This window comes from Dermacentor variabilis, chromosome 2 (assembly GCF_050947875.1).
Source record: "Dermacentor variabilis isolate Ectoservices chromosome 2, ASM5094787v1, whole genome shotgun sequence".
Classification (NCBI taxonomy): Eukaryota; Metazoa; Arthropoda; class Arachnida; order Ixodida; family Ixodidae; genus Dermacentor; species Dermacentor variabilis.
In genome coordinates, this window is record NC_134569.1 from 86,878,136 (window position 1) to 86,892,465 (window position 14,330).

At 47.7% G+C, this 14,330-nt stretch overlaps 1 protein-coding gene across 1 annotated transcript in view; it reads right to left on the reverse strand.

Annotated features, from left to right (window-relative positions):
* LOC142572238 (roundabout homolog 3-like) overlaps positions 1 to 14,330 on the reverse strand; it is a 271,702-nt gene that overhangs the window by 113,804 nt on the left and 143,568 nt on the right. Inside the window, exon 2 of the mRNA XM_075681210.1 lies at positions 11,709 to 12,056. Coding sequence (XP_075537325.1) covers positions 11,709 to 12,056 — 348 coding nt within the window. The remainder of the gene's footprint in view (positions 1 to 11,708; positions 12,057 to 14,330) is intronic.

A 14,330-nucleotide genomic window follows, 5' to 3' on the forward strand; every position in this document is an offset into this window, starting at 1 on the left:
CGTGACAATAATCCAACACCGGCAGCGTGACAACTTCTACTGTACACTGGTACGAAGCAATTTCATTGCTCCTCTAATATTTACCTTTTGTGAAATCTTAGCGCGACCCGAACACACGCTCAGTGGTTGCGGTGGCCCTTTCAGAACGACCACCAAAATTAGTGCCGCAAAATAAAGCCAGCAGAAAGTTTCATGACACACCGGTGTGATTACCATTCAGTGAACCAGTCGGATGCACCCGTGATAAAACTCAGCGCACCTAAATTGCTCGTGCCCGAAAATAATGAGCGTTGCGGTTGAATCGAGATGTACAGTACGTGGCAATCTCTGGCGTTTTGTGCCACGTCGTACATAACCACAGCTCGAATGCCCCGAGTTGGATTAACAGTGCAAGATTTCTGGCACGGAGGCTTTCCTTCCAGTGATCCGAGTCAATTAACGAGAGTATGTGTGAGCGGCCTTGGGGGAGGTGGGAAGAAGGACCAACGATGAGGGAATGGCAAAGGGAGGAGGGGCAGGCTGCACTTCGGGTTGATTAGCGCCACAACTCAGAAGGCCGCGGCGGACCCGGGCGCTTAACCTGACGCGAAGCGTTTTCTCTCGAGGTTTCGATCGCGTGCCCAGATTCTCACTCTGCTCCATAAACTCGCCGTAATCTTCCAGATGCAACGAAAGACGAGCTGCACGGAACTCATTAGACTGACGTCGGTCGCACATTAGCGTCTTTCGACGCATTTTTCATGCACCCGGAATAACGAACAGGCGCTTTATTGCTGGGGTCTGGCGGGTTCGTCCACGCCGCGAGCATGAAATATGGGAGCAGTAGTCGGGACCACTTTTGGTCCCTAATATCTGGCAGCCCAACTGCGACCCGGAAGAACCGTGTTTCTAACGAGCGGAAGATCGTGACTCCAACGCGACTTCCGCAAATGAGGAGCTCCGCGTTTGATGCAACTACGAACACGGGTGACACCGGTAAGCAGATCGTGTATATAACAGCTCACGTATTTTCTTCAATATCCTTTTTTTTTCATCAGCATACATTAGCGGTAGTACCTTGCATGTGTAAATAAACAATAGAACACTAAATATGAGTACATGCATATTTATGTGAAAGCCAGGACGTGAGGCATCCCGGAATTGCATGTGAACTTTTACTTCGCAATGATGTATATAACAGGAAGAACACTGGATGAATGGTCAAATATTGTCTAATAAGCAACGTCTACAATAGTTCCCGTAGAAGAAGCGACGCGGTTAGAGGAAGCAGTGCGTTGGCTCTTCAAGATGCGCAGAGTAGGTTTGATAAGTCAGACGACTGCGCTTGATTGCATATCTTTTCTCTAGATCCCTAGCTCAAATAGACGGGCGAATACGTCAAAATGGATGAGTTAAGCGGAAACAAAAAAAAAAAAACGGAAAGGGGCGGTGGGCGTGCAGGAAAAGGAGGCGGCAAGATGACTTCGCAGCCGCACAAGACTCCACTGTGGAGTGGAAGAATGGTGACTCGGGACGAGTCGAGGGGGACCAGCCCATCGAGCATGCAATTTGTTCTCGCCCGCGACGAACAATCTCCCCAAAGGTTCGGATCGCAAGGCGGGCTGCGCGGTAATTACAGCTGTAATTAGTCCAGCAAGGTCCGGTCGTAGTGTAAGAGAATCATCCTCCTTTGAAAATGCCGACTGGCCGGTGTTCGATTCCCAATTCCCATATCCAAAATGAGCCTTTAATGACAAAGCTGGAGCGAAAAGTCAGTGGCCTGTGAAGAACACCTGTGCAAATGTATTTCGATGTGTTTGCGGCTAGCAGTTCGTGAAACTTTAGGCGCAGTGGCATTTACCACCTCCCGAGTTGTGACGGGGGCGCGTGCTGTTGCGCCTGCTGTTTCGGCAAATCTGACGTTGGAACAATATATGTGTTGTTGACTTGCCGCTCTGAGAGCGTCCGAGCGTAAATGACCTCACAAGCCATTGCAGCGGAGGGCGACGAGGGCACTGTTGCAGTTTTTAAGGGCAACCGAATCGGACAAGCGGCTGTAGCCTGAACAGATGTTTATAGTGTTGCAAGTGCTACTGTGCCGTGAGGTGACGGTATGCGGTGACAGTGACCGACTATGATTGTATGTCTATGCTGCTTTCATTCTTTATCTCTACTTTGCTATCACTTTACCTCCTCTCTCTTCCTAGCGTAGGGTAGCCAATCGGATCTTCCCATCTGGTTAACCTCCCTGCCTTTCCCCTTTCTTGCATTTCTCTCTCTTTGGCCGACCACAAGGTGTACATATCGTAATGTTTTACTGCATCGAGGACTGCTCGACAAAGTTAGCTCACATCGGCCACAAAACGTGTAAATTATAACGCGATCAAGCGCCTGTGTTGTGTCCTTTTTTCTGTGCTCGTCTTTTTTTGCGCTGTGCAGTCATGTCGGTAGGGAAATTATAGAGTTAGATCCACTAAGTAACATAAAAGTGTCTCATTTTATTTTCAGAAACTCTTAGCACGTATTCGTTGTAATATGAAAGCCTCTCAATTACACAGTGGATTGCAATTGCAAATCTCGGTAGAATGCTAAGCCAAAGCTAAATAAAAAAATGAATGTTTATACTTGACAACAAAGTACTCCGTTGTTACGGCGTTATGTGCAAACTATTCGTATCATCATCAATTCTTCTCTCTATTGTGCTGTGTCTACATTGAGGGTATCATAAATAAAAAAATAAGTAAATAAATAAATAAATAAATAGTACATGGAGTACGCCGTAAATACGGACCTGTGAACATTGAATAAGTAACTAATGAGCGGTGATAACGAGAAGCTTTCGTGCACAGTACATGCCGTGCAAGCTATTTACACGAGTCTAACGTATTCGAGGGGGAAAGCGCCACATAAGATGCAATGCTGTACATACGAGTAACGAGTGGACCTCAACATCGCAACAGAGGTATTACGCATCATACGAGACTAGCCGACATTACCTCGTGTAATGATGCCTCGCGGTAATTGTGGTGCGTTGCTCGTGGTAACAGGGTACACGATACGTACATTCACCGGACAGCGAACATGCTAACGACACTAAGTCCGATTGAGTGATCGATCTCAAGTAAAAAAAGAAAGAAAGAAACGTCGTTACGAACGTGACTAGAATGCGAAATAGATATTGACTGTTTGCGCAAAAAAATATTGACTGGTGGTGCAGAAAAAACTTAACGAGATCTTTGCGAGACGGGTGCTTTTGTAATGGTAGAGTACGAGTCAGAAGGAATATAATGTATCCGTCAGTAACGTAAAACATGAACCATAATCAAACGATACAAGCAGTAAGCATTCAGCAGTTAAAAGGGATGAGGAAACCTTTTGTTGATGGGGGAATCAACGCTACTACGTTTTTTAACGGTGTATCAGCGCTAAGCCATACACTTGTCTTTCAAGGCTACCTATTTTTTTTTCATATTACGTGCAACTTGACTTAACTGTTCTGAGAAATTAGTGTTCATGAATAATTATTTGCCTTTAAGATTTATTCTTACCACGTTGCATTAATTGACCATTCTTGACTACACAGACCTATTATGTTTACTAAATTATTACTGTTGCTGATGACCTTAAATGTCTGATTAACGATAAAAATTAGTTTTGCACGTTCTCGCGTAACTTTCAACTACCTGCTCTTTCGTTTATTAACTTCCAGTATGTTAACGTATATGTATCCCGCTGTGTTAAAGCAATGTTGTTAACGGCACGTTCTGCGTTTTGCGCATGTTTTAATAGAAGGTCCCCCTCACAGTTTATGCTTCGGGACCGCCTCTTGCATTACATCGATTTCAAAAAAGAAAAGAAAACGTAATAACACTCCAATAAAGACACACATGAACAAACTTTTTCATCGGGACATGCCACAGCCCAGTCATGGTTCACAACCAAATAGACACCCCCCCCCCCCCTTTTTTTTTTCTTGAATCCCATGGCTCCCACACACTGAAAGTAAGCAGGCGAACACGCCTGCAGAACGACCCCGTGTTCATTTCCTCAGGGAGACGCAATCATTGGCGCAATCTGGCTCCAGTGAGGCTTGCTCGTACACACACGTAACATAAGCCGTATGTGCGCGAACAAGAGGAAAGCACGGCGTCGCAGCGAGTCACGTCTCTGTGTACCAGCGAGACAAGGAGGACCAATCGCTGGAGGCGTGATGTATGGACGTTCTTTTTGGTTTCATCATTAGTGTTTCGCATCGAACCAGAAGTGTATACGGACGACTCTGAGAACTGTTGTTTATCTGCTAAAAGAACAGATCCTGTCCCGACAGAAAAGAAGAAGAAAAACGGTAATAGCAAACTAAGGTTAGCGATGGAACCTTACAGGCATCGACTTTGGCTAGGACTCGGACTCGCGAGGAAACAAAGCCACTACACTAATGAAGCGACAGAAGGAAAGAGAAAAAGAGCGGCACCATTCCTTTTCTGTGAGCGATTGCCATCGTATAGGAGGTGCCGTCCACTTGTTTTCACGCTGATTTACGGACGATGTATTAAATTAGGCTTACTGGTATTCTCATTAGATATCATTACACTCGCACCCTCGTGACGCCTTCGAAGTAATAAAATCTGTCTTTTATCGACTACGCTGCTGTAGTGGATGAAACGCTTCAGTGAAACTTACGTGTAAAAGTTCAATTTTGCTTTCACGTTTTTCTCTGCGTTTCTGCCTCATAAAATTTTGTACGGGCAATCGCACCAGTACTCCTCGAACTTACGCAAAAGAAGAGAAAAGAAAAACAAGAAAATGCAAGCAGCTCGGCTGTTTTACGTTTATTATGCACAGCAATAAAAGAAATTGATTCCCCGTGTGTTGTGAACAGCTAAGCTTCGGTTGCTATCTGGAACATACGCGTATTGATCTGAAAGCTGATCTCTGTTTTGCCGCGTTACATGAGTAAAAAAAAAGGACCTTCCTTGTCGGTGCAGCAAGAATGTCAAGCGTATCTCCTTGGCTTCCTAAGCACAGGGTTAATGTCACATTTGACTGTTTGGTTGAAGGTATTCCATAATCAGACAGTGGCCTGTCAATTTCTATCGTGAAGCGTATCTGCTGCATAGGGGAACACGTATCAAAGCTCTGGATAGGGCTGGATTAGGCCGGTTGACGATTAATACGTTTTATTTTTTTATTGCCGGGACATACCTGGTCTGATAACAGATAATTTTTTCTGACACATGAGATGGTCATCACCCTTAACTCTAACCTTGATGTAAAACATTTTCCATGGCTGGGGTGGCTACATTGAACAGGGCATGTATTTGTGTACGTGCGCATAGATTAATTACCGCACGAGCATGTGCTCTAAGGTAGAGAATTGCGGTCGTATACAAATCTTTTATGACGTAAGCAATGGGTATATCGAGAAAATTTGGTTACATAAGACGTATAGAAATAACACAGGAAATATGATCTCTCTTTCTCGCGCACTTGAATGTGCAGGTGGATAAGAAATCGCGTGCCACAGGCAGCGGCAAATTCGCTCAAGCAATGAATGTCCGCAGATTTGATCACCAGGCTGTACACGCCTTTTGCGTCCACAGGTAAGGAACGTGCAAGGTGGTTACATTTATCTGCCCTTTTTCCTGTGCTTAGAAACGCGCATCCATCCCCCTGCAGGAGGCATTCTCTAAACGAAAAAAAATATATCCAGGTCCCACGCACTGTGGGAATCGATGTAAGCGAAGCTTTGTTTGCTGTTTGCGATCATTGACGTTATTTGGCGGTGGGGTATTGACGGCATACGACAGTCGTGACGGAATGTGAAATGTTACCTTGCCTGCTTCGCTTGTGTTTGTTGTTCTTGCTCCGCTAGGTGCTTTATGCGAGCCTTCGTCTCCTCGGCAATAAGCGCATGCTTCGGCGCCATTATGGGTTGTAGCGCTGTAGCTCACAAAATTTGGAGGACGCTTAATCTTCGCCTTTAAGAGTGGAGCGCGATAGCGTTCAAAGACCCCTTATTGCTTTTCATGCTTCCCGGCAACTGCAGCTTATGCAACCGTAACGTTTACCGAGAAACGCTGGCTGAGAACGCTATGCGCGAAGGTGAGCTTTCTGGTAGAAACGAGGCCTCTTGCGTGGGTCGATCTCCTGTTATTGTTTCGCACTTTTTGATATTTCAGTCTGATAAGGAGCTAACATAAAGGACATGCGCTGTCAGTGTCTTTTTTTACGTTACATTTGTTTGTGGGCAGCCTTTCTCAAAATTCTGACGAATAACTTCGTAAAGAATGAAAGACACAGTCTGATCCACTTTGGTGGTTGAGAAGTGGTTGGATATGCGTGGTTCGGAATTGGGTCCGAAATTCTCTTTTGCGAGGCGACGTCGGACGCTGGACGCCAGCGTGGGACGCCGCACCGACGCCGGATTTTCAGCGACACGGGCTATCGCCGGTGCTATCGCGTTAAAGCTGCCTGCTCTCTCTCTCTCTCTCTCTCTCTTTCTATTCCCTCGCTAACATTCTGCCCACCTACTCCCTCTACTGTCGTTGCTGTTGCGGGTAAGCACGGAGACAAGCGTGGCAGCTCCTGCACAGCATTCGTAAGGGGTCACACCTAGTTAGTCGTCCAGTAGTAATTGTGCCGATGCGACGTGGCGTAAATCGTGACACGGCTTCTCTGGTCGTCTTTCCTTTGTGCCACACTCCTGTCATGTATCAACGCGACATCGTTAAGCGCCCCGTGTCACAGAAAATCCGGTGTCGACACCGCGGGCCTCGCTTGGCGAATAATCACTCTAAACCACAACTGCGCAAACGTGGCGCATACTAGCGGCGTTTACATGAATACGCCAGAAGCGTATCGTATCAACTTTCAAGCGTATCGCATCTCATGTAAACGAGGTAATTCGCTAGGAAGGCGTACCGCATCCAATACGCCAAACAAGGGTAGTTTGAGATGGAGAATGCGCATTTCAGCGGCGCATGTAAAGAGAAGCGTATCGCATCAGGAATTATGGGAAAGCATTCGCTGCGGGATTACAACCGGCCAACCAACCAGCGGCGCGGCCGTATGGCAGCGGAAGCCTGTTTACCGGAAGTAGGGGGCTCATTTTCAAATGTTACACCAGACGGCGCTAGCTTGCCAGCCAGTGAGATGCGCATACATATAAACGGAGGTGCATCAGCGCAATGCGATACGCAAGATAATACGATACGCTTCTACCGTATTCATGTAAACGCGGCTACTGTGTCTTGCATTCTTTGCAAAGCTATTCCTCGGAATTTTGAGAATGACAGCTCATAAACAGATGTCATTAAACAAAACGCCGACATCGCATGCCTTTTATGTTTCTTTGGCATGGCCATGTCTCGGCCCCGTCCCGACGTGGCCGGCGTTAGTGGCGTGCGTCTCAACTACATCCTGACGTGGCCGGCGTTAGCGACTTGCCGGACAGCAGCCGCCGTAGCAGCCCACAGCAGCAACAGCAGCAGCAGTGGTAAAGTCGATGGAAGAGGCAAAGAAAGCTTCGCTTTGAAAGCAGCGTCCAATGATAAAAGCCGACTCGGTCAGTTGTCAGAAACAGCCTGTGTTGTATCGTTTTCTCTTCTTTTAAAACGAAAGCTTCACTAACCTCGTCGAGCAGAATTTCGCCGTCACCGCGAATTTGACCTTCATTTGACCGCAGCTGCGCCGTTGCCTTGGCGGCCCATCACGTGACTCGCCGCGCCGAGCTTCGCCACCACCGCCGGCTTGGCGCATGCGCTCTCCATAGTTGGGTCACCGCCTGACCACGTGACTCGCCGCGCGTTTGGCTAAGAGGAGCGCCGCGCTCGCCTAGTCAGTACGAGCTTGGTCATGGATGAGGGCGAGGGCGGGCCGTCTTCTCTGAGCGTTGAGCGGGAGCGAGAGGCTATGAGCCATCGTCGCCAAGTGTCGTCAGGTCACCCCGCGGATATCGCCCGGCGAGCTGCTTCACTTTAGAGGGTCCGGTATGCAACAGGCGTCACACCGTAGAGATCAATGTAGCGACCGCGTTCGCGCTCTGTCTATTTCGGCTTCGACGCTGCGCATGTTCGCGGCGTCTCTTTGCATGTCTAGCACTTGCGCCTTCCCTGTGGCACAACAGGCGTCACACCGTCGAACGATGCGTGTTTACCCAAGCCTAATCATAGCCATGCCTAGCCACCGACCTAGAGATAGCCGTCATACCTGGCTTAACGATGATTGTATACCTGAGTATAATAATTACAGCTAGATGAAAGGTTAACCAAGTGAAACCAAGACTTATCCGTCAAAAAATAAATCAACTTATTATTATTATTATTATTAATTATTATTATTATTATTATTATTATTATTATTATTATTTGTCAGACTAAACCAAGCTGCGCTTTGCATATCCAGGGTTAGCTGGGCTAAGGTACAGCCAATTTCTTGCTGTTTCTCTTTCGCTCTCTCTCTCGCTTTCTCTTTTCCTCTGTCTGCATTCTTGCCGCTGTTTTTCGCATACCGTCGTGATTAACCAACCATCCTATCTCCTTCACAGTATGTTGAATTGACATGAGTTCTGAATGAATGCTGCATTATTATTTTTTAGAATAGCATGGACAAAGTTTCAATTTATTAACTGTACGGGGAAACATCTGAGTGGCTTGTCTTTTTTCTAAGGACTACGATACAGTTTCCCACTTAATTACTACAGGAAACTCTTGCTCTTTGATCTTTCAGCCAACACGTGAATGATGGTTAGTGCGGGGATATGTTTAATCTTCCTGCTCATAGTTTCAGGCGATCTTGTGGCTTTATTTAAAGCGCTTCTCCTGCCTTTAGTGGCCCGAGTCTGGAAGCAGTCCTGTTTTTCTTATTTTTCTCAACGCAAACGTAACTCCGTGCACACGCATAATCGCGGCGAATTGTTGCATCCACAACGCCATACTTTTTTCGTAACTATCGATATGCAAAGACACACAAGCCGTTTGAAGCAGTTTAAACAAATCTGTGCACTGCAAATCTTTCCCATGTTGACTAAACCGCCGTGTTCTCACATAGATACTAGCGCCAGAGTCCGGCATTTTCACCACGCTGCTACTCGTCACTGGATACGGCGCACGTCCGCTCCGCTCTAGCAGAGATAGCACGGCTGCGAAGGGCAGTCGAACACCTCTCCCTCTCTAGTCCTGCGGCGTCTCTCATCCGTAGCCGCGTCTTTGTGAGCGCGGTGACGGAGTGTGTGTGTGTGTGTGTGTTGGGGGGGGGGGGGTTCTCTCCCGTTGCCTCCGGAAATGGCGTCTCGCAGGCTGCAAATTGGGCGAGACCCGTGGCGAGACCCCGAGCGCCGCCCCGGCGGTCGTCGAAAAAGCGTTCGCGCCGAGACCGTACAGCGCGCGCGCTGGACGCACGTGCGTTGCCGCGGGACGCGCCGCGCCAGCGAGACTAATGGCGCGCGGCTGAGAAATAAGGTGGTCCTAATTAGGCGCCGCGCATTCCGAGCTCGGGAATCGCGGGGAAAGGCGGGGAAGCTTCATTAGTTCGCAGGACTCGCGCGCTGCCTCGGGCAAGGCGCGCTTGTCCAGGCCATTGCGGCTGCATGGCGTGGCAGTCCGGCCATTGATAGGGGGTGGCTGACGAGGCAAGGACGACCAGAGTTGGGCGCACGCATATTCCCGGAAAAAAAAAAGAAAAGATGCGCTCCGCGCAAACCCTCGCGTTAACACCAGGGGGTGGACCGGTGAGAATAATAGGCGTGTTTTCTTGCGCGCTCACCAAGCTTAACTCTGCGGGCACGCGGCGAGGCATGAAGAGCCCTCTGAAACGGGGGAGTCAATTTTACTTTCGAATAATGCCAACGGGCTGCAATGCTAAGTTTCAATTCTAACAATATTATTAGCATCAGTTCGCAATACGTTAAGCTTTAGAACATTAGAGTTTAGGGAATTTAGACCTGTCATTACGAACTTTCATCAATGCACTATTCATGTGTTTTTAGTATCTTCTGCCCTATTTTAATGTTTTTTATTGCGAAAGCTATACTGCTCGAGGTTTCCGCTCTTGGCCGTCGTGCCGGAGAATCCACCATTGACCTTTAGCGTGACCTATGTGTGACGTCATGCCAGCTGTGGAAAAGCGGCCCCCCAATTCGGCTCGTCGCGACCGTCCCAGCGAAACCTCCACGGTATGTCGAATGATGTGCATAAGGTGAAGCTGCAACGATGTGCTGCAGCTAAGAAGCGGCGGCGTGCGGAATAAACGAATGAAGAGCGGGAACAACGTTTAGCTAAACGGCGTGCATATTATGCAGCCAGGCGAATGCGTTCAACATCTCTTGATCTGGGTGCATCTACAAGTATCATGCATGCTCTCAATGCTGACGCGACTTTGGCGACACCTGATCGTTCGACAGCAAGCCTTATGGATGCTTTAAATGGCGACGAGACTGCATCTACACGCTCGATGAGCAGTATGGAACTCTACAACCTGAACAGAAGATTGCTTTCACAGTCCACTAGGCTTAGCCAAGCTAAGCCTCTGCCATTTTTTTTCTATAGCTGTCCCATTGATTGCATCTATTCTGTAGTTAGTTGCGCCATAATACATATGCAGGCTCAAGCAACACGCCAACTAACCAATTTGCTATGGCTGAAAGTTTCGTTTAGCTAAAGTTCAGGGGCCGAATTCACAAGGCTTTTCGTTCGTGAGTGCGTCCGTGAGTGCGTGAGTGCTGATCGCCTTCGTTAATAATATGTGCCACACCACTACTGGCTGACCCGAACGCTTTTAGCATAAGAACGTTTTTGCGATTACGGGCCCAGTTTTTCAGTTGGGGGCGGAAATGAAAGCAGTTTGATATTTAGAGTTTTAGTGTACGCGTAGGGAAGGAGTTCTTCCTCTATTGACGCCGGTCCCTAGCTGTTCCGCATTCTTCTGTTGATGGTAATTGTTACCTGACCGATGCGCACCGTTTTCTTGCACAATGTTTTGAAACACCGGAGCTAGGCAACAGTTTAATAATGGGGCATTCCAACAACATAATCACAAAGCGGTTTTCGCTAGCATACGAATAGATGTAGGTCTCCAGTACGCTTATACATGCGCCCGGGTTGCTTCTTAGATTATTTGAATGTCACTGCGGAGCTCATAGTTCTGAACTGCTAGTTGCCGTGGCTAATTGCTATGGAAATAAGGTGAGTGCTAGACTTCTCGGGGGCTTGTTATTTATTTTTTTTTTGCTCGAGAATTCTTCTTCTCATTATCTAGGATACTTCCAAAAAAGTACAATGCACAAACACGGAGTGCTAACCAATGACTGCGCCCTGATATTTACAATGTCCACAAGGCACACTTAGTAATGTGCAGCTCGCCTTGCACCTTTTTGAAAAGTGCACTCACGCTCTTAGGCCATTCGATCAAACGGCCAAAGGGCGCGAGAACTTACGTAACCGATACCCGCTTCGAAGAAGAAATTATGGGATACCATAGTGTCACCTCCTACTGCAGGAACTATAGGCGATGTCTTATTGCTTTTTCCTTTCCTTTCTTCATATTGTGCTATCGATTCCTTTTTATTTATGTCCCCCCCCCTCCCCCTTCCACGCAGACTGAGCGTTGATGACGATCGGCTAGTTAGTTGGGTCTTCAGCGAGTTATGCTCATACGTTAAGGTAAAGAGAAACAGCCCAAAAGAAATCGCTTCTTTGTGGACAAACGCTAGCGTGTTCAGTGGAAAGACTCACCGACTACGACGAACCGCACCGTGGAATTGCGCTGAGCACCGCTGGCGAACGACGCCGAACAGACGTAGAGTCCGGCGTCGGCCGCGGCAACGTCTCCGATCATGAGTAGCGCCGGTTCGTCGGCCGAAGAGAAGTAGGCGCGTCCGGCCCATAGGTGCGCTGGCCGGTGCCTAGCCTGGAGGAAATTTCCCGAGCCCATGTCGACGGTGTAGACGGGTCCCGAGAGGCCGCGCTTGAACCACGATACGGACACGGCCCACGAGTCCTGCGTGGCGTGCCGGAGGTGGCACGGCAGCGCAGCGTCACCGCCCACGCGGCTCGTGACCACTGACGGGACGCCGGAGCCATCTGCGCAGGGAGAGTACAATGCAGAGACATTAGCGAGCTAACGCATATATCTGAACTATCTGCTTCGAAAATCGGCACGTTATTTCTTGCTTTACACGCGGTAGCCTTTATACGCGCATGTGAGATCTTTGAGGCCGCCCAGTCCGCCCGTTCGTACGGACGAGCTTTTGTGACCACTTTATCCGTGTGCACTCTTCCTATGTCGATAAGCGTTTCGGTCGTCTTTGATATAATCGAACTCACGAAGCTACTTCATTTTTAGTCGCGTTGGCGTTGCACTGGCAAGGTGTTTCAATTGGTGCAGCTTAATCTAGAGGGCCTGGGATGGCAGAGGTTCACTACCAATGGATCCATGCCCAGGAATTTTAGACATTTTGTTCGGCCATCTCTTGAACTTCGTCGCGGTGTACGAGCGTAACTCAATGACCAGTATTTTTTTAAAAAAGTGATATTTCAAGAGGCTGCACTAATTTACACAACTTTCAATTAGCAACGTCGAGAGGGCACGCGCACTTATTAGCGTAGGCTTTTGCAGCACTTAGTCGTAAAGTCTTCAATGTGTTATAGCAAAGTTTCCGTTAAGAATAAAACGCTACTGTAACGCAGCAGGAAAGTTGCGAATGAGTGCTGTAAATACGCACGCTATTAGAAGAGCATACCCTCTTAACGTTTCTAAGTGAAAGTTGTAGAAATTAAATATCATTTTTAAGATCGCTGCTCATTGAATTACTCTGGGAGATTGCGGTAAAATTTGACAGATGGCCGCAGGGGCAACATTCAGAATTCCTGAGTATGTCATGGGCGAAATGTATGCAGGGGACATTATCCATTTTTCTTGAATTTTTTTCGATAAAGCTAAGAGTTGTTACTGCGCGAACAGCGTCGTTTTAATGTCTCCGGAGCCACATTGGAGCTCCAGCAGATCACCCAGTTGTGCTTGCATGTGCATTATCAAATGAATCTTCCCAGAATTTCGCAAATAATTTTGCGGTCATCTCAATATAATTTTGCGGTCGAAGGTGATGTTTTGTGAGACAGATAAAAAATTGTTCTGGTTTCACACGCTCCTATGTGAAAGGGGTAAATAAAGTGACATTTGTAGTTAATCCATCTGTAACACAAACGACCAAGTATCCCCCGCAGTCGACTGGCTTTTGGGGAATGGAAACTTGACAATATTTAACCAAGCCATCTTTTTATCAGTGGGAATAAACAACTAGAGCACAGTTTTCTTCCAACTAAGTGTTTGTATTTTTTATTGATTCTAATTTTTGCGTTATCGCGGTAACATTTTACGAATATATATTTCCCTTCGCGTAACAAATTTCGACGTTTTTCTTTACCGAGTAGAAACCGAGAGCACCACTGAATTCAATATGACGTTGTCGACATTGCTCTTGCCCTTCTGTCGCATCTCCGGGGCTTCTTTCCAGTGCATCGTGGCCATTGGTTTCGAGACACGCACGCTGCTACCAATATTCGCCATCATGATTGCATCAGACGAACGTGGCATCCAATGGTATAGTGGAGGCAACGTGGTTTTGTTTCCTCTGGCTTAATTAAGCGCGTGAGACACCATCGATAATGAGTTCCGCGATGGTGAAACGCGACGACAGCCTCTGACCCACGTATATCGCACACCGGACGGCGACCGCCGCCGTCTCGGAAGGTGGTGACAGCTGCCCAGCAGGGAGTCCGCCCGCTTTCCTATACACACACCCACGAAGCGCACACAGCCCGTCGTCCAATTTCCCAATGCTCCGATGCGGCCAGCGACGCTCGATGGCACGGCTGCATTCGCGGATACGGGCTTCTCCACACATTGACGCCTGCTGAGGCGAAGCTGTCTTCACAGGAGTAGGGGCGGAGACTGTGGGGTGGCGGATGCCAACCATGAAAGGGAACGATAGAACGCTGCAATATCTGGGCAGGATGGCATCGTTGTTAGCTGCGGCGAGGTTACGAGCTTTTGTCAGCTAGTGGGGACTTGGTTCGGGTTTCTATCCAGTTGATCAGTCGCATTATTCGAGCCGAATTAAACTATGGGGTTTAACTCCCCGAAAACAACTCGCGGGCTATCAAAGAAAACAGTGATTAAGCTAGTTTTGTTCTGCACAATTCAAAATGTAATAGATACACTTTTGAACGAGAGTATAACCCGAAAAAGCATGCAAAGCGAAGCTCTTTGTCCTTGTCTGATCTTTTGGTTTATCGCCTCGTCGAGTGTCGAGATGTTACGTTTTAAATCGTGTTGCAAAAGCCACCGTAATTCGC